The sequence below is a fragment of the Sus scrofa genome, chromosome 6 (genome assembly GCF_054392235.1).
Source record: "Sus scrofa isolate SSC_HxYL_T2T_F1_AM1 chromosome 6, Sscrofa_HxYL_maternal_Yorkshire_Landrace_v2.0, whole genome shotgun sequence".
In the NCBI taxonomy this organism is placed as follows: domain Eukaryota; kingdom Metazoa; phylum Chordata; class Mammalia; order Artiodactyla; family Suidae; genus Sus; species Sus scrofa.
In genome coordinates, this window is record NC_139388.1 from 59262569 (window position 1) to 59289956 (window position 27388).

Sequence of the window (27388 nt, forward strand, 5' to 3'; positions counted from 1 at the left end):
GCATCCTTGAGCCAGGATGAGATATGAGAAATGATTTTCCACCCGCGAACGTGGCGAGGCGAGGAACGCCGGGAAAGGGCAAGCTGGGGTCCCAGACCAGGTGGATATGTCGTTTCCCAAACTCCTTAAAGCCCAGGGTCCCTTCATTCAGGCACAGCCTCTATTTTAAAATGGCAATACTTCTAACCTAAATAAACGATGTCCTGGCCAAGCAGCAGTATCTGGACTTACTGGCTTATGTGCAAAATGCCAGAAAAGACAAAACTTTAAAAATAAGTGTCCTTGTACTGCCTAAAACCTTAGCACATAGCAAGGGATACACTGTCTGGGAAACACCGTCTATGAAGAAGGTGCCTTTGGGGCATCATTTAAGGAAAGGGGCTCTTAGGGGGACAACGTTAAGCATGAGAAAAGGAGAGCCGGGGAAAGTCCTGTTCCCTGAAACTGCAGACAGGTTGAGCCTTTCTTGGAAGTTCTAGCATCAGGGTAACCTGAGGCGGATGTCAGAAGTCAGATTCGGGAGTGTCCAGAAGTGTGGGAAGGATTTGGAGCATCCCAAAGGCTGAAAGTGAGTGGAAGGGCTGGGTCAAGTCTTGGAGGTTGGAGAGGTGCTGGGATGCAGCGCAGCAGTGGGTGGGAGTGGGGGTGGCAGCAGCATCTGTGTGCAGAGGTTAAGTCCAGGAGCGTGTGGGGATTTGGAGGATGCCGGGTGCCAGAGTCAGTCTCAGGAATTCTGGGGGCTGGTCTCCTGTCCTGGGAATCTGGAGGGGGTGGGAATTTTGTATGCGAGGGCCAGATCATCCCAGGAATCCTGGGATGGGAGGTCTGAGTCCATGCTGCAACGGAGGCGAGCAGATCCCTGTGGGCGGGGCCGTGGGTGGAGGAGGATGGAGTGAAAGTCCCCAGCGGGATCCTCCTAAAGGCTGAGGGAGCAGTTATCCGCAGCCCACCCCCCACCCCCCAGCCCCCGCCTCCGCTTCCACCATCTGAGCTCAGCTCGGTTTTTGGCTTGGGTTCCTCCTTCCCCCACATAGCTGCTAATTTTTTTTTTTTTTTTTTTAAGTCCGTGCGTGCCGGGTTGCCCTCCTGCGGTGAAGGGTAGGATAGGAGACCCTCCTGTGGCTTAATGGCCAGCCTGATTCCCCCCTGGAGGTCCTCACCCCCTTCCCTCAAACGCAGCATGCAGCCCCTGGCGGCTTATTGCTGAGGTGGAGTTGGAGGGGGCGGGGTCCAGATTCGGGGAGGCATGCAGAGTTGGGGTGCCCCAAAACGTAATTGGCATAGTTTGGACGTATTTACACGAGTTAATGGGAGGGGGTGTCCTATGGCTCATGGAGACCTGAGAAGGCTTTTTTAGGGGGGCGAAGAGTTGGGGGGGATGGGCTTTGGCTCCTCCCCCTCCATCCTGGAGGCCCAGGTTGGGGCGAGGGGCCCGGGGGTGTCTGCTGGCGTCGTCGTCTCGGTTGCATATTATTAATGACTTTTTGATTTTTTTTTAAAAAAAAACCCTTTCCCCACCCCCCACCCCCAGCTCCTTTGACCTTCTTCCCTGTCACCCCCGAGTCCCCCCACGGGGGGGAGGGGAGCGCTAGAGGATGGAGGGCAGGGTTGGGGGAGCGCGGCGGGCGGCCCTGGGAGAGCCAGGGGGGGTGGCAAGGGGCGCGAGGCGCAGGGACACCCCGCTCAGGCCCGCGATGCTGCTCAGGCTGCGGGATTTCTCGTAACCTGGGGGGAGGGAGGCGGAGGACAGAAACATGGGGAGGAAGCGGGGGGGGGGGGGTCCAGCAGACAGACCCCAAGACGGAAGGAAGCCAGAGGGAAACAGGCAGAAGGGACAGAAGGTGGAGAGAGCAAAAGGCAAGAGAGAGAACACGATGGAGAGGGCAAGATCCAGAGAGAAGGCAAGAGACAGAGACAGTGAGGGAGACAGAGAGACAGACACCAAGGCACAAATGACAGATGGCAAGAGATGGAGAGATGGACAGAGGCGGACCAAGGAGATGGAGAGAGAGAGAGAAGTGAACAAATTGGACAGTCAGTTGGCATCAAGGAGAAAGGTTCAGACACGGGGAGGGGGGAGAGACTCAGGGTTAGGAGGTAGGGTGGCACTCACCGAGCCTCCCCCCCATCCCCACCGCCACCCGCCCCCAACTCCCCTCCCCCGTGTTGGCCCCCTCGCCTGAGCAAAAAGGTGGGGGGCAGCAAGGCAGATGGTGGGCGGCGGGCACGGGCATGGAACTCGGGTGGAATGCCAGTGGGGGATGGGGAGCAGCCGGTGCAGAGGGCTTGGGAGGGAATGGGTGGTGCTGCAGGGGGTGGGGGTAACCTAGATGTGAGAAAGGAGGGCGGGGGGGGGGCTGTGTGGTGCTGAATGGAGCACTAGTTGACAGTGCCCCCCCCGGGGGGGGTGCGGGGAGCTGGCTGATGAGGTGAGGTTCAGATGAAGGTTGTGATGGGGCATCTTTAAAGGGTTAAGAAGCCTTTAAAGGGGCGTCTTGTGATGGGAAGATTCTGACAGCGTGTAGACAGTCAAAGGGATCTGAGGCTCCAGAGTACGTGTGAGATTTCCTGAAAGCTTGGGAAAGTGTACCAGCGGCTGGGCTGATCTAGGGCTTTCCTAGGCAGAGCCAAGGGGGTCTGTCGGGACGAGAGCATCCTGACTGTAGGAGAGAGGGCCTGGGGCACAGGGGGTTGGAAGCCCCGTAGTATCTCTGAGGACACCCCCTCCCCGCCATTCCCAATTGCTAACCTGGGGGGAAGGGGCAGGGGGGGACCGAGGGTCTCGCGAGGTCTCAGGCGGTGACAAGAGCTGGGGACAGAAATACACAGAGTCACGGCGCGGGGGAAGGGTGGTCAGAGGGAACCCCCCAACACAGCCTCACTGTTGGGGGGCCGGAGAAACGCCGGGATCTCTTCCTCCTCTCTGGTGTTTTCCGGGGGAAGGGAGCAGTGAAATGGGGCGGCCAGAGACATCAAATATGGAGGGAGCTTCCGGGGTGGCTGGGGGGGGGATGGAGGGCGAGGAGGGGGGAGCTGGGGAGGAAGGGGCAACCAGGGTCAGGTGCTGGGAGGAGGGAAGACAGAAAAGGGAGGAGTCCTGGGACCACCGGGGGGGGGGGGACAGATCAGGAGCAAGGGTCTTGGAAGAAGGGGGGGTGGGTCCTAGAGGAAGTAGGGGGTGTGGAAAGGGGAGGGATCAGAACTGGGGGGAGGGAATTCAGCCAGCCCCATCAGCTCCAGCCATTATTTGAGTCTAATGAATGGATTTTGGCATCAGAGGCAAGATAAGCAAAGACCTCCCCCACCGATCCCCCCAACTCCTCCCTCCCCCACATTCCCCAATCCTCCCCCCTCCCCCTCAATTCCCCGGGGGCCCGTCCAGACCTGGAAGTAGGGAAGGAAGGGAGATAACAGGACGGGGAGCAAGCAGGGGGAGGGGTGAAATGGGAGCAGAGGGGGCGGGGGCTGGTGATGAGATGAACGTGGAGGATGATGGGGCTGGGGAGTGGAGGGGGGGCGGTGTTGGAACAGAGAGGTCCAGGGGTAGAACAAGGAGAGCCAGACAGTCCCCTCGGGACTAGGAGCCCAGAAGCCTGGGTTCTTGTCCCCACCTGCTCTGTGGCCTGGGGTTGGCCATGGCTCTCCCTGAACTTCCGAAAAAAGAAAACACGGGATTTAGATGAGGCTGTCCTTGGAGGATAAGTCCTGCTATGGCATCGCCTTAGGCTGCAAATAGGGATTCTTGAGGATGTATTTCTGTATTGCGAAGGAAGATTCCAAGGGTGTTTGATGAATGACTAAGTGATGGATCAAATGCCTTCAGGTGGCTTCCCATCACTTTTTAATATCAAATCCAGCCTTTCACCTCGGCCAAAAAAGTCTTTTCCTCAGACACCTACCCTCTCCCCTAAGCCACTCAGCTCCAGCCATACTTCCCTCCTTGCTCTTCTTTTAAAGAACCAAACTCATCCATCCCATCTCAGTTCCTCAGGGCCTTTGCACTTACTGTTTCTTCTCTCTGCCTGGCCCTTTTTAGTTTTCAAGCTTCAAGTCACCTTCTCAGAAAGGCCTTCACAGACCCCCTTATTTGAAGTGGCTAGAGTAATTATCTTTTTGTTTCCTGCTTTCTCCAGTCATGGAGTGGCAAACTTTCATTCTACAGGGCCAGAGAGTAAATATTTCTGGGACGCTGCCGGCCACAGCCATGCCATCTCTGCCGAAACTATTCCACTCTGCTATTGCAGACAGTGGCTGGGCTCCAATAAAGCTTTATTTACAAAACAGCTGGTTGACAGATTTGCCCCATGGTTGTAGTGTCTTTACCCAGCCTCGAGTGTCAGCTCTGTGATGGCAGGTTCTTGCAAACCTCCAGGGCCTGGAACTGTACCCTTAATCACGTGTTGCTGAGTGAATGAGTGAATGCGTGGAGTTAGGGGTTACCTGGAGTTGCTGTGAGGATTATGGAATATATGTTAAATTCCTGACGTGTGGGAAGTGCTTGCTTATGTTTGCTGAATAATTCATTTCTGTCTCTTCGCTCTGTCTCCCTCCCCTCCCCACTGGCTAGTCCTGATCCTGTCTCTTTTGACTCCTGCCCCCCCTCTCTTTCCTTCCTTTTTCTATATTGTTTTTTTTTAGGGTCACAGGTGCAGCATATGGAGGTTCTCAGGCTAGGGGTCAAATTGGAGCTGCAGCTGCCGGCCTCCACCACAGCCACAGCAACACCAGATCTGAGCCGCGTCTGGAGCCTACACTGTAGCTCACGGCAATGCTGGATCCTTAACCCACTGAGCAGGGCCAGGGATCGAACCCGTGTCCCCACGAATACGAGTCAGTCTCTTAACCCACTGAGCCACAACAGGAACTCCTGAGGTAGTGATTTTTTCTAGACCTGTGTCTGCCTCTCCCACCAAATTAGGTTCTCCTGCTAGGAAGGTGTGTGGTGTGTGACTGCGGGGGAGAGGGGTGTTTGATTTGCTGACTGTTGAATTTCCCATGCCTGGCACTGCACGGGGAGCAGGTGGGTGCTCTAGCAGTGCCGGCCAATCCACAGGTGACTGGAGGAAGGGCTGGGTCTTCCTCACCCCGTCCTGCACCCAGAGGGTGCTCCTGGGTGTGTACCCCATTTTGTCGATGAAATAGGTGAAACCAAGAGGGGAGGCGGGCGGAGAGATGTGGATGGGGGTGAGGATGGGGGCCGGTCGTGAGGGCGGGGGAAGGAAGTCAGGCACTCAGTGGGGAGGGCGGGGGTTAGTTCTAGGGGGTTAGTGAGGGTCTTGGCAAGTCCTGGGCAGGTGGCTATGGGGTCAGTGTCAGGGCTGAGGGTTAATCGGATGGAGCCGTTCACAGTGAGGGGACAGGAATTCGGTCAGTGGGGGCTGCATGTTCTCAGATGGGTTAGTCGGGAGGGAGAGGATTCAGAGGGTGGGGGCTACTTACCCCGGGGGGAGGGGGTTCGTCCACTAGGGGGATATCCAGGCCGCAGCGTTGGCGTTGAGGTCGGGCAAGAAGCTTGGGGGGCCTGGCTTACGCCAGTCTGGGGGGGGCACTGGGGGAGCACCGATGGCTGGGGGTGGGGGAAGAGGCCAGAGGGTCCAGGGTTGGGGGGGGGGATGGAGATGGAATAAAGACAGGTGAAGGGTCAGTGGTGAGGAAATTGGGGGGGGTCTGAGAGGGAGGGAATTTGGGGCCAGGAGATGGGGGAAGTCCAGCACCTCCTCCCCCATCTCCCTCTCTCCCCCCCCGGGGGGGGAGGGGAGAGAGGGAGGGTCCCAGGGGCCAGTGGAGGGCACCTCACCTTTCCGGATGGAGCCATCAGGGGAAGGGGCGTAGTCGGTGAGGAGGAAGCAGGCTCGGTCCCGGCTGTAGCGGCCACGACTCCCAGGGGTGATGGGGCTCTTGTCTTCTGGGGACATGGCGGGCTGGTCGATGGCTGGGCAGTCCTCGTGGGCAAGCGCAGCTGCTGCAGGGTCCCCATTGGGGCGGGGATCTGTGTTCCGAGGGTCAGAGAAAGACACAGAGTGAAGCGTGGGGACGTGTGGCAAGGGCAGGCTCAGCAAGGAGAGAGTGATGGAGGAGGCAGGATGCTGAGGGCGTGGCTGGTGGGTTTGGGGAGAGGGTCCCTGGGAAGGGCGTGGAGTATAGGAAGAGACAGCTGGGTGAGGGGAGGGTGCTAAAAAGGACAGGCCGGGGGAGGGTGTTGGGTGTTGGAGGGGCAGGGCACAGGGGACGAGGTGCCTGGGAAGTGAGCTGGGCTGAGGAGACTGAGCCACAGTGGAGGGTGGGGGTGATTGGTTGAAGCCTAGGGAACAGGGCATCGCGGGGGTAGGGGGTGGTTGGGATGGGTTTGGAGGGATGTCGGGGGCTGGGAGGTGGCTGTCTCGGGAAGGGTGGTGGCCACTGGAAAGGGCATGGGGAGTGGGGGGGAGGCATTGGGAAGGTGACAGATGAGGGAGGGGGGAGGTAGGGGTCCCCCAGGCTCTGACTTGAGCTATTTTTAATTGGCGTGAAACTGGGTCAGCGGCTGAGGGAGCAAGATGGGGGCCAGGTGGCCCAGCTCCCTTTCTTGACCTACTTAAGGCATGGGGGTGGGGCCCCCCCAGCCTCTTCCTCCTCCCGCACTGACACCCCAATTGCTGCCTCTGAGACACAGACTCCCCTGGGGAGAGGGACTCAGTCAACTTTACTCTCCTGTCCCCTCCTTCTCTTGGCCTCCGGGCAACAGCTCCCCCTGCAGAGCCAGAGTGGACACTGGGTCCCAAGCACCCTCCTGTCCCATGACCTTCCCGCCCTCTGGGCACCCTCCCCTGGCCTGGCCTCCACTCAACTCTTGGCTCAAAGTCTTGTCTCCTCTCTTGGTCTCGCTGTCATTAGAACTTGAACTTGCCGCTGGCTCTCCACCTCCCCCCATCCCCGTCCCCGTCCTGCTCCCAGTGACACTCTCTTGGTTTCAGACTTTAGATGCTTTTTTACAGGGTCTCTGGGAGACTCAGATGCTGCAGCTCTGGCCACCCGTGATTTGAGCATGAGACTCTCTCGGAACACCCCCTCCTACTTCTGAGTCCCTCTCACCCGCCGGCTGATGACTCTGCCCCCTGGTCTCTGGTCCCTACCCACACGATACCATGGCTGCAAGTCTCTCTCCCCAAAACTCTTCCACACAAAATCTCTTTCTCCATCCCTGTTTCCCCGCGTCTCCTCCAAACTCAGCGATTCCTATTGGCTCTCCTCCACCTCTGTTGCTGACCCCGTCTCTCCCAACTCCGCAACTGCCTCCTGCCCCGCCCCCCCAAACCTACCCCCCTCTTCCTGGTCCGTCCCCACCCTTGCCCCACCCGGTGCCCCTTCCTCACCTGCCCGGTTGATCTCAATCACCTCCTCCTGAGCCAACGGGCAAGGCTCCCCAGGGGCCGGCAGCGGGGGCAGCCCCATGATCCCGAGCCCACCCGCTCCCCCCCTGAGCAGCCCCGGGTGCGTGTGGGGCCCAGGCGGGTAGGCGCCGGCCACAGTCACCCCCACGGAGGGCGGGGTGATGGGCGGTGGGGGGCTGATGCCGCCGCTGCCGTGGTGCGGGTGGGGCGGGGGCGGCGGGGGCGGGTCGGGCTTGCAGTAGTTGGGCGAGCCGGGCTGCGGGGGCCGGGGGATGTGTTTGTTCTTCTTCTTGGGCAGCTTCTGCTTGGCCATGGCCAGCGAGTAGTACATGCCAAAGTTGTTGACAATGACGGGCACAGGCATGGCGATGGTGAGCACCCCGGCCAGGGCACACAGCGCCCCGACCAGCATCCCCGACCACGTCTTGGGGTACATGTCTCCGTAGCCCAGGGTCGTCATGGTGACCACGGCCCACCAGAAGCCGATGGGGATATTCTTGAAGTAGGTGTGGTTGGAGCCTAGGATGTCATCGGGGTCCGCGCCGATGCGCTCGGCATAGTAGATCATGGTGGCGAAGATGAGGACGCCCAGCGCCAGGAAGATGATGAGCAGCAGAAACTCGTTGGTGCTGGCACGCAGCGTGTGGCCCAGCACACGCAGCCCCACGAAGTGGCGCGTGAGCTTGAAGATGCGCAGGATTCGGACGAAGCGGACGACCCGCAGGAAGCCCAGCACGTCCTTGGCGGCCTTGGAGCTGAGGCCCGAGAGCCCCACCTCAAGGTAGAAGGGCAGGATGGCCACACAGTCGATGATGTTGAGGCTGCTCTTGAGAAACTCCACCTTGTCCGGGCAGAAGGTGATGCGCATGAGAAACTCGAAGGTGAACCAGACGACGCACACGCCCTCGACGTAGGTCAGGAAGGGCTCCGTCTCCACCTCCACGTTGGTGATGTTCTCCGGCGGAGCCCCCGGGATGGGGGAGGCCTGCGTCACCGTCTTGTTGCTGATGTGGATGAAGCCCTCGTGGGTCTCCAGGCAGAAGGTGGTGATGGAGATGAGGATGAAGAAGAGGGAGGCGAAGGCCACATACTGCGGGGCAGGGCGGGAGAAAGAGGGCAAGAGGTGACCCGGGCATCTGGTCGACCAGCCCCTTCCCCAGACCCGAAGGCCAAGGGCATCCGGGAGCCCCACCCCCATCCCATTCTGCAACCTGTTCTTCTCTCTAAAGCTTGCGGAAGGATCGGAGGCAACTCTCCTCCAGCCTGGGTGAGGAGCTGGCCCCAGCAGCGGCAGCAGATGGGCGACTTCTTTCCTGGAAACAGCAATTTCTGTCTCCTGGGCCACCGCCCCGCCCCCTCCTGTTCCCCGCGTCCTCTCTCAGGGGTCCCTGGCAGGGGGCAAGTGTTCTGCTGTGGATGCGTAGAGAGAGACTAAGAACATACCTCCTATGTCTCAGAGGCTTTGGGGCTTGGCTTGGAGCCAAGGAAATGGGAAAGAGAGAAGGTGGGCAGGGAAGCAGAACCAGGAGGTGGTTAGGAGTAAGAAAGCCTGGGAGTTTCCTAGTGGTTTAATGGTTAGGACCCAGCGCTTTCACCACTGCAGCCCAGGTTCAATCCCTGGTCTGGGAACTGAGATTCCCCATCAAACTGCTGCACAGTCAGCACCCCCTCCCCCCAAAAAAGAGTAAGAAAGCCTGGGTTTAAATCTAGGTTTTCTCCTATCTAAATGGGCAAGGAGATTAAGCTTTTTGAGCCTCAAATTTTTTACAGGACTGCTGTAAGGTTTTCATTAGATAAGTATACAAAGGGCCTGCTGTCTAGAACTCACGAGGGGCTGAGCTGTCATTAGGGCACGGGGACAGCAATTAATGAGGGGCAAGGTCGAGACTTCAGATAGGCTTTAATGCTTAAGGATTTTTTTTTTTTTAGGGCTGCCTCCCAGGGCACATGGAGGTTCCCAGGCTAGGGGTCAAATCAGAGCTGTAGCCCCTGGCTTACACCACAGCCACAGCAACAGCAACGTCAGATCTGAGCCACATCTGCGACCTACACCACGGCTCATGGCAATGCCGGATCCTTAACCCACTGAGCAAGGCCAGGGATCGAACCTGCGTCCTCATGGATGCTGGTCAGATTAGTTTCCGCTGAGCCACGACAAGAACTCCCTGTTTAAGCTCGATGGTAATGTCTGGTCTCAGAAAAGGGAGACGGCTGGGGGAGGCCCTCACCCAAAAGAACAGCTCACAGTGGTAGAAACAACGGAAGGGGGAGGGGTGTTAGGGCCTGAAGGGTCAAGACTAAAAAAAGGGAAGACCATAGGGGTGGATTTAAGGCTCTGGAAAGGAAGAGGAGGTCGGGGGCTTGGCCATGGGGGGAGAAAGCAGAGCTGGGTCCAAAAAGAGGCAAGCGGGCTTGTCAGAGGAACAGAGATATGGGGGCGGGGGCGCCTGGGTCGTTTCAAGATGAAGAAAGACCAGTGTCCTGAGCACAGTGGTGTAAGTTTTGATGAAGGCCTTGAGGAGAGGAGGCAGGGTCGAGATCTTGGAGAGGACCCCTAGAAATGGTGGTTGGCTTTATCAAAACATGTGTAGAGGTGAGAACAACGGCGTGGGGCTGGTCCTTAGAGAAGGAAGGGAGGGGATGGGCGTTGAGGCAGAGGGGGCGTTAGCCAGAAGGGTAGAGGAGAGAGGGCCTGGGGTGCAGCGAAGATAGGAGGGCCAGAGGTGGGTGGCAGAGAGGAACCCTAGATCTTAGTGTGGACCTAGGGCCAGCACTATGCCTCGGCTCCCCTTTCCACCACAGGGGTGGGAGGCAGGGTCCAGGCCTGGGAGACCTCGCCTTCAACGTGAGGTGCAGAGAAGACAGCGGCGTCAGAGTCCGCTCAAAACGTAGCCCTAGGACTGGGGGTGGGCCAGGAGTCCGAGCTGGTCCTCTGCCCCGCCCCCCTCCTTCGTTTCTCCGCAGTGGTTTTAAGAGGCCAGAGGCCGCCGCAGAGCGCATGCCCGGTGCTCCCCCGCCCCCCTCGGAGCCGGGCGCCAGGCGCAGGCTGCGGCACCGCAGTGGGGGCGGGCCGGCCGGGCCAGGGGGCGGGGCGCGGCGGCCAGCACCACGGACAGCTCCCCCGCCGCAGTGCGCAGCCGCGGAGACGAGGAGCGGTCTTAACCCGCTCGGAGCCGGAGCCGAGCAGCTTGTGCGCAGCCGCAGGGCCGCTTCACAGCAGGAGGCCATAAGCCAGGCTCTCCATTAACTCCTTCCCTCCCGGGGCACAGAAGGAAAGGTGGGCACCCGCCGCAGTGCGCAGCTTAGAGGCTGGACAGCGTCAGTACTGGTTTACCCCCTTTGCCCCCAGATGGTTCAAAAGCAGAAGGGGTTGAGGGCACGGAGTCCCTGGAAGAAGGAAAGGAGAGATTATGGGGAGGGAACCGGGGGGAGGGAGAGCCTACCCTCCACTTTGCATTGGCCTCAGCTCTCACAGTCTCATTTGGAGGCTAGAAAATGCTTGGCCCTATGTGGACACTCAAAATATTTGCAAAGTAAACTGAGTGACACCCCCGCCCCACCCGGCCCCTAGCCTTACCTCGGAACCCTTCGGTGGGGTCACAAGAGGGAAGGACGCCTCGGGCCATGGGGGGAGGGTGCGGCTCAGAGGCCTGAGGGGGCATCTAGGGCCACGTTCCTTCCGCACCTCCTTCCCCCCACCTCCCCCGACTCAACCCCAAATCTCGCCAACTCAGCGCTTCCTGGGGACCAAACTTTCTGCGGTGCCTCCGGGCCCCCCTCCCCCTCGCTCCCTCCCCTGGCGCGAATGCGGCACTGCGGCTCCGCGTCCTTCCCGGCCCAGGACGCGGCACGGATGGGGGAGGGGGCCGGACCGACTCCTCTGGGAGTTTGGGTCCCCGGGAGGCTAGGCGATCTGGAGACTCTCCTCTTTCCCTCCTCTTTCTAATTCACCCCCATCTTAAACAGTCCTCCTCTCTTGCAACACTGCGAGGAAGTTGGGAGAGGAACAGGTTCAAGTGAGAGCCGGGCGGGAAGGACAGCTATTCCGCCTGAGAAGTTACAGATGTTTGAGGAAAGTTTTGTGGGGGTGAAGCGGGAATGGAGGGAGCTTTGAGGGAAATCCGGAATTTTGAGACTGGAGGGAGGATAAGGCTGGACTATGGGCTCTTTGGTTCACTTTTGCAGGGGGGCGGGTGCCGGGGGGGGGGGTGCCCAGCCCCGGGCTTTGGATTGGGTAGTAGACTGGGGGGAGGCGTTGGAAAGGGGAAGCAAGCAGGGCTGGGGTGGGGGGGACGGGTGGAAAGATACTAAGGTAGGGTAGAAAGAACTGGGAGCTATTTTGAGAGGGAAGTTTGCAGGCTGATAACATGAAGAAGGTCCTACGGACTGAGGTGAGGCAAAGTTCAGGAGTTTGAAGGAAAGTCATTTACGGAAAAGGAAAGAAACTGGAAGGCTGAGGGTGAGGGGTGAGAGGGAGGGAGGGAGGGAGAGAGAGGAAGAGGGCTATACGGTTTAAACAACGGAAGGGAGAAGCTGGGAGCATCTGGATGAGAGAGAAGCAATTCTGGAGGGCATATGGGAAGTTCTGGAGAGGAAAGGCATATTATGGGGGCTTAGGACTCTTCTGGAGACATTGAGGAGGAGTGTGAACGGCTCGGGGGAAGTCTGGAGCTGTATGGGGAAATCCTTGGGAGGAGAGGTGGTGTGGAGGATGCAGGAAGGGATGTGAACACAGAGGGGGCAGCAGGCGCCCGGGAGGGAAAATGTCCCAAGACTCACTGAGGGCGAGAGAGAAGTGTCCTAGCCGAGCAAGCCGTTGGGGGAGTTCAGAGTGTCTGGGTGGGGGGTGGGGGGGCTCTGCAATTGGGATGGGAACTATTCTGAGACTTTAAGGGAAGAAGAAGAGGGAGGGATGTCAAAAATAACCAAGAGACTCAAAGTTGGAGAGAGGGGACTGGGAGAGGGGCAGAGGCAGAATCAGGCTTTGGAAGAGCCTGAAGGACTGAAGGTTGGAGAGCTGGACAGCAGGCTCCAGAGGGTCTGAGAGGGGTGGGGACAGTGTTCACAGGGTCTGGAACACTTTGAGGGTTAGGAAGAGATGTCTTCTGGGGATCTAGGGATGGTCCAGGAAACTGAGGGCTGGGAGGGGCCTTCTGAGGGACTGAGGCATGGTCAAGAGAGATGAGGTTAAGAGGGGACAGGAAAGCTCCGACGGGTAAGGGAAGGTCTCTCTGGAGGGGTCCAGGAAAGGCGGCGGTGGGGTTATTCAGGGGACTTATTTAGGAGATTCACGGTCAGAGAGGAAGTGTCTAACTAAGAGTCTAGGATGGCCTAGAGAAGCAGGATGGGGTTTAGCGAGGTCTGGAGAATTCTGAGAGTGCTCTGGGGATGGCTGGGAGAGGCTGGGGTGTTCAAAGGAGTACGGGAGGCTCAGGAATGGGCTAAGAGTCTTCTAAGAGCCTGGGAGGCCAAGAGACTAGGAGGGGCTGAGAAGGGCCAGGGACTGAGGGCAGGGATGGGGCGTTTCTGAGGGTCTGGGAGCCCCTGGAGATGGGAGGAGGATGGGGGACCCCCCCCCCGAGAGAGCGCTCACCCTGGCGGCCCGCGACGAGTAGGGGTCCTCGAAGAGCGCCCACACGCGGGGCTGCCAGCGGCGCCACCACGTGCCGCCCGCGCCGCCCGCGCCCCCTGGCGGGCCCCCGACGCCGCCGCCCGCGTCCTGGAAGCAGAGGCGCTTGAGCTCGCCGCCAGCGCCGTCCAGGCCGCCGCCGCCCGCGCCCGCCTCGTCGTCCAGGCCCGCGTCGTGAGCGCCCGCGGCGTTGGCGGCGTTGGCTGCGCCTGCGGGGTCGGGTGCCTCAAAGGAGTCGAGTGCTTCCTCGGCGTCCCGGTGCTGCCGGTAGGTCATCCAGCAGCAGGCCTCCACGTCGGTCTCGTCGATGCCCCAGAAGCCGAGCTCCTCCTCGAAGAGCGGCCCGCACACGTCGGCCGGGCAGTGCAGCTTGCCGGTGCGGTAATAGTTGAGCACGTAGGCGAAGACACCCGGATGCCGGTCAAAGAAGAACTCATCGGCGCCCGGGTCGTAGTCGAAGCGCGCCGCCGCCTCGGGCTCCGTCAGGCCGGCCAGCCGCGTCCCCGGCAGGGTGCGCAGCGTCGAGCGGTACGTCTCATGGCGCACGCCGCCCACGTTGATCACGATCTTGCCACTGTCGCCACCGCCGCCGCCGTGCCGCCCCATGGCCGCCGCCGGCAGCCCGGGGCATGGCTCGGCGCGCCGGCCCCCGGGCCCGCGGGGTGCCGGGGGGCCCGCCGCAAACGCGGCGGAGCCGGGCTGCGCAGGCTGCTGCTGCTGCTGCTGCTGCAGCGGCGCCGGCGGGGGCAGCGGCGGCGGGGACTCGGGTGGCTGCAGCGGCGGCGCCGACTGCTGTTTGCTGGCCCCCTGGCGCCCGCGGAAGGACGAGACGCAGACTGAGCTAAGCATTGGATGGGGGGGCGGAGCGGGAGGGGCGGGGCGACTGGGGGCGGGGCCTCAGGAGAGACAGACGTGATTGGGTGGGAGGAGGTGATGGAGGAAGAGGGTGGAGCCTTCGGGAGGGAGAAATCAAAGTGATTGGCCTGGAGAGTTTGGGGCGGAGACACCAACGCTGCCTAGCTGGTCGGGGCGGGGCCGCAGATACAATACACCGATTGGATCTTTGAAAGAAAGGGCGGGGCTGATGGAGGTGTTAAAGGAGGCAAGATGCGCCGCTAAAGTTGGCAGCACTGGAAGAACAAAGGAGGAGGGACTAAATTTGAGAAAGAGATCTGATTGAACTGAAAAAAAGAGGGGCGGGCAGAGGAAGGGGGACAAGTCCAAGCTATTTAAAGGAGCCTGACTGTCCGTGGCTGGCTGAGAGTGGGGCGGTGCCACAATGGGGTCCAGATTGAATAGAGAAGGGCCGCAGGTCCAGACCTAAAGAGCCAGCAGGCAGTTCCCAGGGGAGAGGGGTAGATGGAGATGGCCGGGTTGGGCTTCTAACGTTGCTTGAACGGGGCAGGGCGGATCTTAAGAAGAGGCAGAGCCACAGAAATTAGAAATTGTCCTAATTGGGCTGGAAGAGTGAGGAGGCGGGACTGAACGAGGGGCGGGAACTGGAAATAGAGAGTGGAGAGTACTTTCGCGCGAAATGGCATTAGACTGGACTGAAAGGGAACAGGATAAGGGGAACAGAGACTGAGACCCAGTGAGAGGGGCGGAAATGAACGAGGCCTAGAACCTGAGAGCTTCTAGTTAGGACTCAGGGAGGAGGCGAGGTAAAGAAGGCGTGGGGTGGGAGCTGCAAGCTTGGCCCGATTAGCCGGGGCTTGGGCTCGGAGAATGTCAGGATGGATGGGAAAGGACTGAGGAAGCTGGGTGGGTGGGGGTCTACAAATGGTAGAAAACGTCTTGAATGGACTGTGGAAAAGCAAGACTAAGGGAGGAGCAGGGCTTTAAGGGACTTGAAAGCAACCAGGCTAGGCCGGGCTAAGAGTGTAGAGAATGGCCAAGGAAAGTGGGAGACCTGCGAAGAGTACCAAGCTACTGGGCTGGACGGAACTGTGGGACCTGAAACGAGGAGTCTGAGGGACCAGAGAACATGGGAAAGAGACTTAAGGGTCCGAAGGATCTCAGAGTGGGGGACGAGAGCTTCTAATTGGTGAGGGAAAGGGGGCGAGCTCTAGATAACGACGGACTGCAGGCAGGAGAACCAAGGGAAGGAAGAGAAGCGGTAAGGAGAGTGTCCTCAGGAAGGCGGAGAGGAGAACCCGAAACACCGGCAAGTACAGCCTCGGCGAAGGCAATAGGCGGGACCAATGGGAAACTGGGCGGGGTAGAGAGTCCTGGGGGGAGGGCAGAGAAATAGAGCGTTGGGGCGGGGCTAATAGAGGGCGGGACCTGAACACTGCGGACCGCGGAGGCGAGGGTCCAGCGCCGCCCTTGGGGCCGGCCTAGACGCCGGGTGGTCTGGGGCGCAGGCGCTGGGGGCTGAGGCGGAGGCAGCGGCAGCGGCCGCGTCTGCGGCGGCGGGGGGGGGGAGGCGGTGCCTGTGGGAGCGAAGGGGGCGGGTCAGGGGTTGCGGACGTCCCCGCGCGGCATTGTCCCCAGCCCGCCACCTCCCACTGCAGGTGCGGCGGCTGGTTGGTATCGCCTCCCTACCCACCCCCGCTCCCGTTTCTGTGTCTCTTCGTGTCTCTCTTTCTCCCCTTTCTCTGAATATTTGTCCCCTTGTCTCTGCCCTCACCCCTTTGAGACTCCGGCCCCTTCTAAGTCTCTGCGCTCCTTTTGGGTCTCTGTCCCATTGTTCTATGAATCTGTCCCCCCCCTCCTTCAGAGGCTTCCCCCTCTTCTCTCTAAGCCTAAGTCTCCTCCCCCACGACCGCGTCTCGGTCTCCGCATCCACCCCGTCTCTTTCTCTTGGCTTCTGTACCTTTTGCTAGGACTTGGGTCTCTGTTCCCTGCAACCTCTGCCCCTCTTTGTGACTCTGTCCTCCACTCCCCCCACTCCACTCCCCCCACCCCCACCCCAGAGTGTGTTCCCTCCTCACTCTGGGTCTCTGCCCTTCTTCCATCTGGGTCTCTGTCCTCGCCCTTGTTCTTTGACTACCTCCCGCTCTGTGTCTTTCTCCCGTCCTCCGTCTTCCCCCCCCTCCGCCTTCCCCCCTCCTCCGTCTCCCCCCTCCCCGTGCCTGCCTTTTCTTTTTACGTCCTTTGTCCCTTTCCCTTCCCTGGGTCTCCACACACCCCCATCCCGTGCCTCTTTCATCCTTTTCTGAATCTCTGCCCCCTTGTTCTGGGTCTCTTTTCCCACTTTCATTGGGACTCTGTCCTGCCGTCCTTCAGTCTCTGTCCCTCTCTCTCTGGATCTCTGTCCCGTTCTCTCAGGCTCCCACCCCATCACCCCCCTTAACCCTCATCCTGGCCCGGACTCGAGGCTGCGTCACTGCAGAGAGTGGCAGAAGTGCGACCTGTCCTGCGGACCAGGGAGGTAGTTTTCCCTCAACTCTCCCACCCCCGATCCAGTATCTTCGGGCAGCCTTCAAGCCCCCATGAGACCCAGGAGGACAGAGAAAAGACAGTGGGGCTTCCTGCTCTTCTCTGCCCTGAATTCTAATGGCTCCCCAGGCCGAAGCAGTGACTCCCGAGGTGAGGGAATGGGCTTGGGTTGAATGAAGCTTCTGGGCGAGTGGGGGGCGGGGGTGGAGGCTGGAGCGTGGGTTGAGTAGGCACTAGGGTCTGGGAGTGAGGGCTAGGGTAAGGACCGAGTCAGCCATGCTCCCTCACACTCTTCCCCACCCCACCCCAAATCTACTTTTCTGCATTTGACAGCAGCCAGGCACGGGATCAAGTTACCAAATCAGCGTTTTTGCAGAGGTCAGAAGGTGTGGGAGAAGGTGGGGCTGGGGAGAAGAGGAGTGAGGAGGCTGGAATAGAGGAGAATATGGAATGAGACTCGGGATTAGAGACCATGGGATGAGGGCGGGGGGAGAGGGGGCGCTTGGTCAGGGAGTATTAGGATCGCCCAGACTCCATCAGGCCCTGGGAAATCGGGATGCCCCTGGCTCTCACATGGCCCTCCCAGGCCCCACCAGGCTATACGGGGGATTTGTCAGCCTGAATTTTTCACCCATAGGAGAGGCTTCTGGAGGCAATAATGAGGGCTCGCGTTATGGGACACGCAGCTCTGCAAACAGACCAGGGGGAAGTGGACTCGATTTTTTGGCGACAGACACCAGGAGAAGGGAGGCCAGTGTTTGCTCATGTCTTTAGACCCTTTCCCCATCTCGCCGCTTATCTTTTCTCAGGTCCTCAAGGCACCAAATTCCTGAAAGCCCCAAACTCATCTCCATCATCCTTGGTGCCCCTTCCTAACTTCCCTTCCCCCATTCCCCAAAGCCCTGGAATTGGGGAAGGGTCTTCCCCTTTCGGACTTCTAGGGCCCTTTCCTCCACCCCCGCTCCTATCAGTTCCAAATCCAGGAAAGATGATCTCCTGGGCACTAAAGCTGAAAATATGGGGACTCTGCCTACGACCCTTGGTCCCTGGAGACCCTCCAAGTACATCTCCGCTGTAATCTTTGAGTCCCCATCTCCCGAGTTCCCCGCTTCCAAAACTGGGATTTGAGCTGGTTTACCGCCCCCGGACCCTGAGCCATCTCCTCCCCCGTACTCACCCCAAGTCGAGGCGGGGCGGGGATGGGGGAATCCGGGGCTGGCGATGGGGGGAGGGGTGACCCAGTCTCCGCAGCTCTGGGCAGCAAGAAGCTGCGGAGGGGGGCAGTGACATCATCGCTGGAGGAGGGGCAGCTCAGCTCCCCTCTACCCGGGGGCTTCAAGCCCCGCCTTTATGGCGTACTCAGGGGTCCCGGAATCTCAAGGATAGACGGGAAGACCTGGACATGAAGTGTGCAGGAATGGTATCCTCTCCCCTTAGAACAAGGGTTGGAAAACCCTTTACGACTTCAGCCACCACCCCCACTGCCACCTGTCGCTGCCGTCGCGACCTGTCGCCTCCCACGCGTGTTGTGGCTGCGCCCGCCTCCGTCAGAGCGTGAACACCGCCTAGACTACAAGATCCGTGATGCTCTGCGGTGTCGCGTGCCTTCGAGGGGAGGCAGTGCAGGCGAGGGGCTTCATGGGCTTCGTAGTATAAGGCCTCTGCACGGAGTGAGCCTTGGGAAAAAGGAACGATACCTTTCTCCTTCCTTTCTTCCTCAACTCCGGAGGGCCAGATGATAACTTTCCCCTGCAAAGATCATGCGCTTAAAAAAAAAAAAGTAGAAAGAGGCCCAGGTAGGTTCAATGGAAACAACGGATTTTTACTGAGTAGCGGGGCCTCGGCGATCACCCAGTGCGCATGCACCTAACGGGGGGGGGGGTTTCCTCAGCCGGAAAACTGCGCCTGCGCAAACCCACCCCTTCTCTGGCCTACTCCATGAGCTCGAGCGCGCGCCAGCCCAACTCGGGCATCGCTTTTTCTGTCGCCACGGTCGAAGACGGCCACGTAGCTACCCAAGAAGACATCGCCGAGGATCCAGAGGGGCCCTGTGGGCGGAGGCATGTCCAGAGCCTGGAAGCCGGATAAGCAGAGACTGGCGCCACCCCGAGTAATCTACAAAACGATAAGACGGGCCATGGGTGTCACGCCCCCCCCCTTCCTTTTCCTTTGGAGACAGAGCTTCGCCCCTCCCACTACCCTGGGCACTAGAAATGTTTCGTGGCCCCTGTTTCGTCCTAGTGATGTCTCACTCCCAGCCCCACCCTCTCAAACCCATCTGATTGCGTCACTGTGACGTCTTTGTGATGGTGACCTACCTGGATGACATAGTCCTGGGCCGTGAGGTTAAACCAGACCCCCCCAAGGTGGAAGGAGACTGGGGGCAGCGTTGGGATTTTCGAGCACTGGATGAGGTACTGAGGGAAAAGGTGAACAAATGGAAATGAGGGATTCTTGCTCTGCTCAAATCCTTTCCGTGGCTCCGCAGTGCAATAGGGTAATATCAATTTGGGGCAGTTAGGTAGTCAGGGCCTTGGGTGGCCTGCTGCCTTCTCTAGCCTTAGTGGCTCTTCCTCCACCCCTGTGTAACTGTTGCCTCTTCCCCTAGGCTCCCATTTGATAAAAACATCTTTTCCTCTTTTTTTGAATTGTAAATCAAAAAAGTGGTGGGCCATGGGCCATAGTGGGCCCGCAGGTGTATATTTAATTATCTTATACCGTGTCCAGAACGTTTTAAGAATTTGTGGGCAGGGGGTTCCCATCATGGCTCAGCGGTTAACCAACCGGAGTAGTTGGTCCATGAGGATGTGGGTTCATCCATGGCCGGCAGCTACAGCTCCAATTCGACACCTAGCCTAGGTACCTCCATGTGCTCCATGTGCAGCCCCAAAAAGACAAAAAAAAAAAAAAAGGAATTTGTGGCCAGTTGTATCCTGTGGAGTCTGCTGCTGTGTCATCTTAGGCAAGTTCCTTAACCGCTCTGTGCCAGTTTCCAATCTGAAGATGTAGACAGTCGTACTCACAGGGATGTCGTGTGAGAAATAAACAAGCTTTGGAAGAATGCCTGGCACATAGTAAATGCTATTATTATTTACAGACCAAGGCTTTTAAATAATGGTTTCTCCAACAAACCAGGAGCTCTGGCTTCCCCTACATGGCAATACTGGTTTATTTGTTTTTTGTGTGTGGGGGGGGTTGTTTTTAGGGCCACACCCAAGGCATATGGAGGTTCCCAGGCTAGGGGTCAAATCAGAGCTGTAGCCACCGGCCTTCGCTACAGCCACAGCAAGACCAGATCCCAGCCACATCTGCGACCTACACCACAGCTCAGGGCAGCACCAGATCCTTAACCCACGGAGTGAGGCCAGGAATCAAACCTGTGTCCTCATGGACACTAGTCAGATTCATTTCCACTGCGCCACGATGGGAACTCCCATATATTGCAATAATTGGCTGGAGCTGAGTAGTTGAGAGTTGCCCTGTTTAGACTGATGGGGCGTGTGCTTTCCAGTTTGCGTCAATTCCCACCACTCCCAAGTCCCTAACAAGACGGTATTGGGCTATTAGCAATACCTACCAAGATATTTCTCATCCTTAGAAACCAATAGTAGTTACCTCGTTGGGCAGACAAAGAATGGTGAGAACAAGGTTGAATTAGAGAGTATATAATTCTTTTGAAAGGGGAAATGAAGGGGAGTTTCCGTTGAGGCTCAGTGGGTTAAGAACCCAACTAGTATCCATGAAGATGCAGGTTCAATCCCATGGAGGCTCAGGGGGTTAAGGATCCGTCATTGCTGCAAGCTGCAGCATAGCTCGAAGATGTGGCTCAGGTCCCACATTGCTGTGGTCGTGGCACAGGCCGGCAGCTGTAGCTCCCATTTGACCCCTAGCCTGGGAACTTCCATATGTCTCGGGTGCAGCCCTGAAAAAGAAGAAAAAGAAATGAAAAGAAAGGAGAAATGGTAACAGCCACAACAGACAGGCATTAAAGCACTGTTCTAAGCACCTTAAATGGGTTAATCACAGGCCAGGGATCACATCCAAGCCAGGTCCTTAACCTACTTTGCCACAGCGGGAACTCCAGTAAGCCTCTTTTCGAGATTTGGAAACTGTTGACTTGTCCAAGACAACACAGCTAGCAAATTGCTGAGCCAGAGTCCAACCCAGGCCACCCCCAAACATACACATGGCTACTATGACTCCCTGATCCCTAGCAGCCTGCACTGGACTTGCTCATGACTGGGAGCCGCTGGCTTGGCATGTGACTCAGAGCCCCAGGAATGGAGCCTTCTCCCCTGTCTCAGGAGTGCCAAAAAAGCACAGTGATAGCATCACAGAAATTCGGACCCAGAAGGTTCCGCCCAGAAACTGTGGAGCCGCCAGAGGCTGGAGAAGTGGCTGGGCAGCTCTTATGTTGGGAGGTACCCACCCCATGCTCGAGAACACTCCGTGCATGCCTCTCTGAGCCTACACTCTCCGGGTGCTCCTCCCAGGCCGCTGGCTGCCCTTGCCCTGTCTCTGCCTTCCCTGCAGGTGGGTGTTCCCCAAGGCTGCTGTGGGGACCTCCTCTCTCCCAGGGAGGGCTCCCCCTCCTCCTTGGCTCTGATGACTGTCCACCAGCTGATGGACCCTAAATAGGATGCCTGAGAGTTCCCGTCATGGCACAGGGAAAACGAATCCACCTAGGAACCATGAGGTTGTGGGTTCGGTCCCTGGCCTCGCTCAGTGGGTTAAGGATCCGCCATTGCCATGGTGTAGGCCGGCAGCTGTAGCTCCGACTGGACCCCTATCCTAGGAACCTCCATATGCCGTAGGTGTGGCCCTGAAAAAACAAAACAAAAAAATAGAATTCCTGAGCTGCTTCTGCACTTTCCCCAGACATGCCAAGGCTTCTGGCTCCTGTCCAGCACTGAATAAACCTGCATCATCATCCCCCCCCCTTCCCTGTGTCACTCAGAGTAGACCCTTGGGAGGTGTTCCTGCTTCCTCCTTCTGACCCCCAGCTTCTCACTCGGAAGATCCAGCTCCTTCTGCCCTGAGATACCTCCTGAGCCACCCCTCAAGCTGGAGCTTACTGCCTGGTTTCTTTTTTTTGGCTGCACCTGAAGCATGCAGAAGTTCCCGAGCTAGGGAGCAAACCCAAGTCACAGCATCACAGCAGTGACCTGAGCCACAGCAATGACAATGCTAGATCCTTAACTGCTAGACCACCAGGGAACTCTCCAATGCCTGCCATTAGATCCCTATTAACCTCCCCAGCCCACACCCACCAGACACCCAGTCCTCACCTCCCCCATCAGCAGGGGGATGCCCCCAATGGCTGCCTGCAGGGCTTGAATCTCCTCAGTGGGTCCTGTGATGAGAGATGTGCCTGTGTCCAGAATGGCAGCACAGCCCTGGGCACAAAGAGTCAGCCCTGTGCCCACATGTACTCTGTGAGGTAGAAGTGGGCAGTCGTTAGAGCCGGCATCCTAGGAGGCCAGAGCCCCAGCCCCTCCTCCTCCAGGATCCAGCCCCAGCCCCTCCTCCCTTGGACCCAGGATCCAGGGCCCCCCAGACCCTCCTCCCTCGGATCCAGAAGTACAGGCCCTCAGCTCCCTTCTCTGGACACTGGAACCCCCCCACCCAGATCTCCGAAGCCAGGCTCCTCACCGCTCCACGTGGACCTGCCAGTAGGCAGGGACTGTGACGGGCACGAAGGTGAGGGGCGGGATGTAGTGTGCCGGGTCCGAGCCACCCAGGACCAGCTCTCCTCCATCAGCTGCCTCGGGGTCCCTGCAGAGGCAGACGGCTGTAAGCGGCACGGGCAATCGCCCGCCAGCCCCAGGAATGGCCACCAAAGGGGCTTCCTGCCCGTGGGGGGGGGGTGCTGGGTTCTAGGTAGGGTAGTGGGACGCAGGCAGGGTCTCGGTGTTGGGATTGGAAGCAAGGCGGGAAGTGAAGAGAAGGGGCTTTTCGAGTTGGAGGTTAGGATTTTAGGGGGCTTCTTGAAGTGGACATGAGACTTGCCTTGGCTGGGGAAGGTGGCAATTTGAGGGGGAGTTGAGCCTTGGGATTTCTTTTCTTTTTTTTTTTTTTTTGTCTTTTTAGGGCCCCACCCGTGGCATATGGAGGTTCCCAGGCTAGGGGTCTAATCGGAGCTGTAGCCGCTGGTCTACACCACAGCCACAGCAACGTGGGATCCGAGCCGAGTCTTCGACCTACACCAGAGCCACAGCAACGCCAGATCCAAGCCAAGTCTGCAACCTATACCACAGCTCACGGCAACGCCGGATCCTTAACCCACTGAGCGAGGCCAGGGATCGAAGCCACAACCTCATGGTTCCTAGTCAGATTCATTAACCACTGAGCCATGAACTCCCAAACAGGTGTTTCTTATGTTGGGACTGTGACTTGCTGAGTGGCGGATGGAGCTGCCTTTGCAGGATGGATGACTTCAATAGGGAAGAGCTTGGGGACTTCCTGAATGGAGGGTGGCACTTCCTTTCCTGGGTAAGGGACTTCCAGAAGAAGCGCAGAACTTCCTCCTTGGGGCTAGGACTGTTAGGAAGCTAGACCCTTCCCCCCTTACCTGTTGAGGTAGAAGGAGAAGACAGGCTTATCCAGTAACCCCTGGTCCACCAGGCTGTCCAGCGGGGGCCGAACTCCTCCCACGGCCAGAACGGGGAAACCGAGGCCCAGTATCCCATCAAAGTGGGCAAAGGCGAAGACCAGGCTGGGCTCCCACAGGGCCTCCCCGAAAATCACCGATGCACCTGTGAGTCCTCCGATCTGGGGTGGATTCAAGTGGAGCACGTTACTTCCGGCAGGACGTTACCTAGTACCTCCGAGATCTCCCAAACCAAGGACTCCCAGGTCTGGGGACATTTGAAAATAACACTCCCTGCGTTGGAAGCTTTCTTTGCCGGGCAACTCGGGAAGTCCCGCCCCTGCAGGGAAGCCCCGCCCTTCTTCCCCAGGAAGCCCTGCCTCTCAGTTCAGAAGCCCCACCCGGTTACCCAGGAGGCCCCGCCTCCTCGAGCCCCTCTAAACTGGAGCGTCTAAGAGAGGGGCTCCGCCCTGGCTCCAGTCTTCCTGGGCTCCAGGTCACGCACGGTCAGTTTGTCCTCGCTCAGGATGCCGTTGAGGCGCCCGGTTCCGTATTGAATGGCAAACTTGGTCTCATTGGAGTGGAAGGAGCTGGAAGCTTTGGAATGGTAGCGGTGGTGCAGCCCTGGGTCAGAAGGCCAGGGCGGGGTCACTGGGGGAGCGGACGCTTCCCCAGGGGCTCCTGCCCCTCTGGCCAGGTCACCCGTGAGGATGGCGTTGGGAGAACAGCGGGCCTCACAACCCCGTGGGAAGACCAGGCCCGGCCCCCTTTCTCCCTCTACCCCACTCCGCCCCTTCTCCCCCAGGGAAGCTCACAGCAGGGCAGACTGAGGAAGTGGCATCTCCCAGACGGGACCCAGAGGTTGGAGGAGCCGGTGTCAAAGATGACGGAGAAGTTCTGTGGGGGCGTTCCCAGCCCAATTTCCCCGTAATACTGGACCTGACCGCGAAACAGGAGAGGTCTTGAGCGAAGAGCTTGGTTAGCGGGCGGAGGGGGGGCGGGGGGGTGCCCGGGACTCACGTTCAGGTAGTTGGAGAGAGGCACAAAGGTCTTGTCCCCCGGGGATGGGGCCCCCAGCCTGGGGGGCTCTGCTGACTTCTCCCATGCCCTCAGTGGGTTCAGGGTCCTGAGTCCCGCGTGGACTCTGCGAAGGGGGATCCTGTTGGGGAGGAGAGGCCAACAGTTACAGAGCCACCCATTCCGGAGATCTGCGGTGGACTGCCCCGCGCAGGATGCAATGACAGTGTCAGCCTCCCCACGGCCTTATACTAACAGCCATCACCGGAAACCCTACCAAACCACGGGGACAAATTTCCCCCCAAAGACCCTATGAAAGCAAACCATCCCAAATAGACTTTTCCCCCAAAAACCTTTCAAATCAAGACATTCCAAATAACATAAAGCATTCGAGAAGGGACATTCACAAAGTTTTCCAAACATTCTGATATAAAACCAGCCTCTGCAAAAACCCTTTCAGGACTTTGACCACAGACGGAGCAATGTAAGCAGAAAATCCCAATTTCACTTTCTGCAGTAAAGTATATTCCACACACATAGGATGTGCAACACAATGTGAGATGTAAGATTATAAGAGCACCGGAAGGAAGAAAAATGTTTCAATAACTGTAGGAAAAGGAAAGCTTTTCTAAACATGATACCAAGATCAAAAATCATGGGGAAAATATGGATAAGGCTGATTCTAAAATTTGAAACTTCTGAGGAGTTCCCTGGTGGCTCAGTGGGTTAAGGATCTGACATCTCTGCAGTGGGTCAGATCACTGCTGTGGTGCAGGTTCCATCCCTGGCCTGGGAACTTCTGCAGGTTGTGGGCGTGGCCAAAAACAAAATAAAATTTTAAACTTCTGTACTCCCCCCCAGCACACAAAGCTCTGAATAAAATTAACGAACAGAACAAAAAAAAACTAGTGGAAATAAGTTGTAAATGTACAGACATCTCCTGGCCCCCTTCATTTCACCCTGTGGGAACCAGAGCTCAGAAAACTGACACAAGGAGTTCCCACTGTGGCTCCGCCAGTTAAGAACCTGACTAGTGTGTGTGAGGATGCAGGTTCAATCCCTGGCCCCACTCACTAGGTTAAGGATCTGGCGTTGCCATGAGTTGTGGTGTAGGTCACACATGGCTCAGATCCTGTGTTACTGTGGCTATGGCTTCGGTGGGCAGATGCAGCTTATTCGACCCCTCGCCTGGGAACTTCCATGTGCCATGGGTGCAGCTCTAAAAAAGACACACACAGACACAAAGGCTGAGATTCTGGCTACTACTGTTACTGGGAATAACAAACCATCCTTTGCCTCTGACTTGGGGGTCCTGTGTCTCCTTCCAGCAGCTGTGATGCTGTGGCAAGCTTAACACCACAGTTCTCGACATCGGGTAGAAAAATGGGCAAAAGAATTGAAAACCAGAGTCTACCCACTGGCCAATGCTGGGTGTGACTCAACTTTCAACTGCAGGCATAGAATGGAATCCATTCAGCTGCTAAAAAGGGAACCGTAGCTCTCTTGGCCAGCGCCTTCTCAATGTGGTTTTAAAGCAGAATCACCTCCAGCAGGGGTGAAAGGCAAAGTTTTTTGTAAAGGTTTTACAGCCCATCCGTCTTGGTTGCAACTTCCCTCTTCTGTCCGTACAGCACAAAGGCAGCCATGGATGACAGGTAAACAAATGACCGTTTAAACAAATGACCACATGGCTGAGTTCTGTTTCATTTTATTTGCAAAAACAGTGGGCAGGCTGCATCTGGCCCTCTGAGTGTTTTGCCAGACCCTGACCTAGAGGGCTCGTTAAAAGTCAGGTCCGTTAGTTTCCGACAGAGTAGGTCAGAGAATTTGCATTTCTCACAAGTTCCTGGATCCTATTCAGGCTCTGCTGGGGATCCTGAGTCAACACTCAGAGTCACTGCTCTTTGCATTGACCCAGGAAACGGCCACAACCTGCTAGGTTCAAAACGCAGGCTAGGAAAAAAAAAAAAAAAACAAAGGCACAGGTTAGAAAACATAGTGTGCGGAGTTCCCGCTGTGTCTCAGGGGTTGAGAATCCCACATAGTGTCCATGAGGATGCGGGTCTGATCCCTGGCCTCACTCAGTGGGTGAGGGATTCTGATTGTCCACAACCTGCTGCACAGATCGCAGGTGCAGCTTGGATCTGGCCAGACTGTGGCCAGCAGCTGCAGCTCTGATCCTACCCCAGCATTGTCTCTGCAGTGGCTGGGGTAGATCCCTGGCCCAGGAACTTCCATATGTGTGGCCAAGAAAGAAAGAAAACCTGCAGTAATTTTTTTTTTTTCTTTTTTGCTCGCCTGCATCACATAGAGTTCCCCGGCCAGGATCAGATCCGAGCTGAGCAGGGCCAGGGATCGAACCTGTGTCCTTGTGCTTCAGAGAAGCCACAGATTCTGTTGCGCCACAGCAGGAACTCCATCTTTTTGTACCTTTAGTTGGTCCTTGGGGCCCTGCGCCCCCGTCTTTGCTGCCACCCCACCCCCCACACCGAAACTCAATCTTTGAGAGGCTTTAGAATGTGAAGTGGGGGAAATGTTTCCTGGAACAGGGTCCCCGCTTTCGCATCAAGAGGGGGTGGAGAGACTAGAGGAGAGGAGGGGCAGGGAGGTATTGGGAGAGGCGCCAGAGGAGGGGGGAGGCCACAGGGTCCCCAAACTGGGGAGCTAAGCAGTTTGGAAGAGTCAAGTCTGGGGGCATCTCAGTCCTGAGTGTCCAGAAGCAGGTGGAGGGCGGGGGATGTCACATGTCTAGAGATCTAGGTAGCAGGTCACCAAAGCTCAGGGTGGGATCAGCAGAGTGCTCCCCAAAACGCATGTGGAGAGGAGAGGGTGGGTCCCAAGATGCAGGGCTTGGGTCTTAGGAGATATCAGGGTGTACCCCTCAGGGGTGAGAGGCCAATGTGGAGATCTGGGAACACAAAAGATAGGAATCCGAGTTCCCACGGTGGCTCAGTGGTAATGAAACCAACTAGTATCCATGAGGACGGGGTTCGATCCCTGGCCTCGCTCAGTGGGTTAAGGATCCAGTGTTGCCATGAGCTGGGGTGTAGGTTGCAGACACAGCTCGGACCTGTGTTGCTGTGGCTGTGGTGCAGGCTGGCAGCTGCAACTCTGATTAGACCCCTAGCCTGGGAACCTCCATATGCTGCGGATGCGGCCCTAAAATGATTTAAAAAAAAAAAGAAGAAGAAGAAGAAGAAATCATGGATCCCCGGGTGCCAGGTTTGGGAGTCACCGAACTGGGAAGCCCCAGACTTGAATGGCAAGGGAGAGCATCCCTCCCAGGTTTTGGGGTGGCAGGGGTCCCCAGTACCGGATCAGCATGGCCCCGGCGGGCTCGCTGGTCAGCAGCAGTAGCAGCAGTAGCGGCAGCGGTGGCAGAGACATCTTGGGGGCCCCAGT

General features: G+C 57.9%; 3 protein-coding genes across 8 annotated transcripts; 1 reads left to right on the forward strand and 2 right to left on the reverse strand.

Annotated features, from left to right (window-relative positions):
• Positions 1-1439: 1439 nt before the first annotated feature.
• On the reverse strand, positions 1440-13940 carry KCNC3 (potassium voltage-gated channel subfamily C member 3). 4 transcript variants are annotated; one of them, XR_014806477.1, is made up of 6 exons: positions 12964-13940; positions 7353-8460; positions 5798-5989; positions 5440-5566; positions 2750-2809; positions 1710-1725 (listed from the first exon to the last, which is right to left on the reverse strand). XR_014806477.1 is itself a non-coding variant. In XM_005664780.4 (5 exons), exons 1-4 carry the CDS (start codon positions 13846-13848, stop codon positions 2793-2795), a joined length of 2202 nt encoding a protein of 733 aa, XP_005664837.1. In that variant the 5' UTR covers positions 13849-13939; the 3' UTR covers positions 1501-1725; positions 2750-2792. The 4 variants fall into 4 exon arrangements, 3 of the variants coding, with proteins under 3 accessions (XP_003356054.1, XP_005664837.1, XP_084817560.1); XM_005664780.4 differs by lacking the exon at positions 5440-5566 and having other exon boundaries at positions 1501-1725; positions 12964-13939; XM_084961434.1 differs by lacking the exon at positions 2750-2809 and having other exon boundaries at positions 1588-1725.
• A 792-nt stretch (positions 13941-14732) lies between these two features.
• LOC110261021 (uncharacterized) lies at positions 14733-19441 on the forward strand. Its single transcript, XM_084965675.1, has 3 exons — positions 14733-14760; positions 15378-16530; positions 17018-19441. Exons 1-2 carry the CDS (start codon positions 14733-14735, stop codon positions 16292-16294), a joined length of 945 nt encoding a protein of 314 aa, XP_084821801.1. The 3' UTR covers positions 16295-16530; positions 17018-19441.
• Positions 18178-27388, reverse strand: NAPSA (napsin A aspartic peptidase). 3 transcript variants are annotated; one of them, XM_005664778.4, is made up of 9 exons: positions 27300-27388; positions 23990-24128; positions 23785-23908; positions 23475-23593; positions 22952-23151; positions 22033-22155; positions 21669-21813; positions 18699-18797; positions 18178-18495 (listed from the first exon to the last, which is right to left on the reverse strand). In XM_005664778.4, the coding sequence occupies exons 1-9, from the start codon at positions 27371-27373 to the stop codon at positions 18268-18270; spliced, it is 1251 nt and encodes a 416-aa protein (XP_005664835.2). In that variant the 5' UTR covers positions 27374-27388; the 3' UTR covers positions 18178-18267. The 3 variants fall into 3 exon arrangements, with proteins under 3 accessions (XP_005664835.2, XP_084817885.1, XP_084817886.1); XM_084961759.1 differs by lacking the exon at positions 18699-18797; XM_084961760.1 differs by lacking the exons at positions 18178-18495; positions 18699-18797 and adding an exon at positions 20030-20302.

Excerpts from the sequence above, each read along its gene's own strand:
- KCNC3 (XM_003356006.5), bottom strand. The coding sequence starts at position 13,848 with ATGCTTAGCTCAGTCTGCGTCTCGTCCTTCCGCGGGCGCCAGGGGGCC. Across the intron at positions 8,461-12,963 it reads ACTCGTCGCGGGCCGCCAGG|TATGTGGCCTTCGCCTCCCT; the intron begins GTGAGCGCTCTC and ends CCTGCCCCGCAG. Across the intron at positions 5,990-7,352 it reads GATTGAGATCAACCGGGCAG|ATCCCCGCCCCAATGGGGAC; the intron begins GTGAGGAAGGGG and ends CTCGGAACACAG.
- LOC110261021 (XM_084965675.1), top strand. The coding sequence starts at position 14,733 with ATGGATGGGAAAGGACTGAGGAAGCTGG. Across the intron at positions 14,761-15,377 it reads GAAAGGACTGAGGAAGCTGG|GCGGAGGCAGCGGCAGCGGC; the intron begins GTGGGTGGGGGT and ends CTGGGGGCTGAG.
- NAPSA (XM_005664778.4), bottom strand. The coding sequence starts at position 27,373 with ATGTCTCTGCCACCGCTGCCGCTACTGCTGCTACTGCTGCTGACCAGC. Across the intron at positions 22,156-22,951 it reads TTCTCCTTCTACCTCAACAG|GGACCCCGAGGCAGCTGATG; the intron begins GTAAGGGGGGAA and ends CTGCCTCTGCAG. Across the intron at positions 18,798-21,668 it reads TCCCCCTGCTGATGGGGGAG|TACCTCATCCAGTGCTCGAA; the intron begins GTGAGGACTGGG and ends CTTTTCCCTCAG.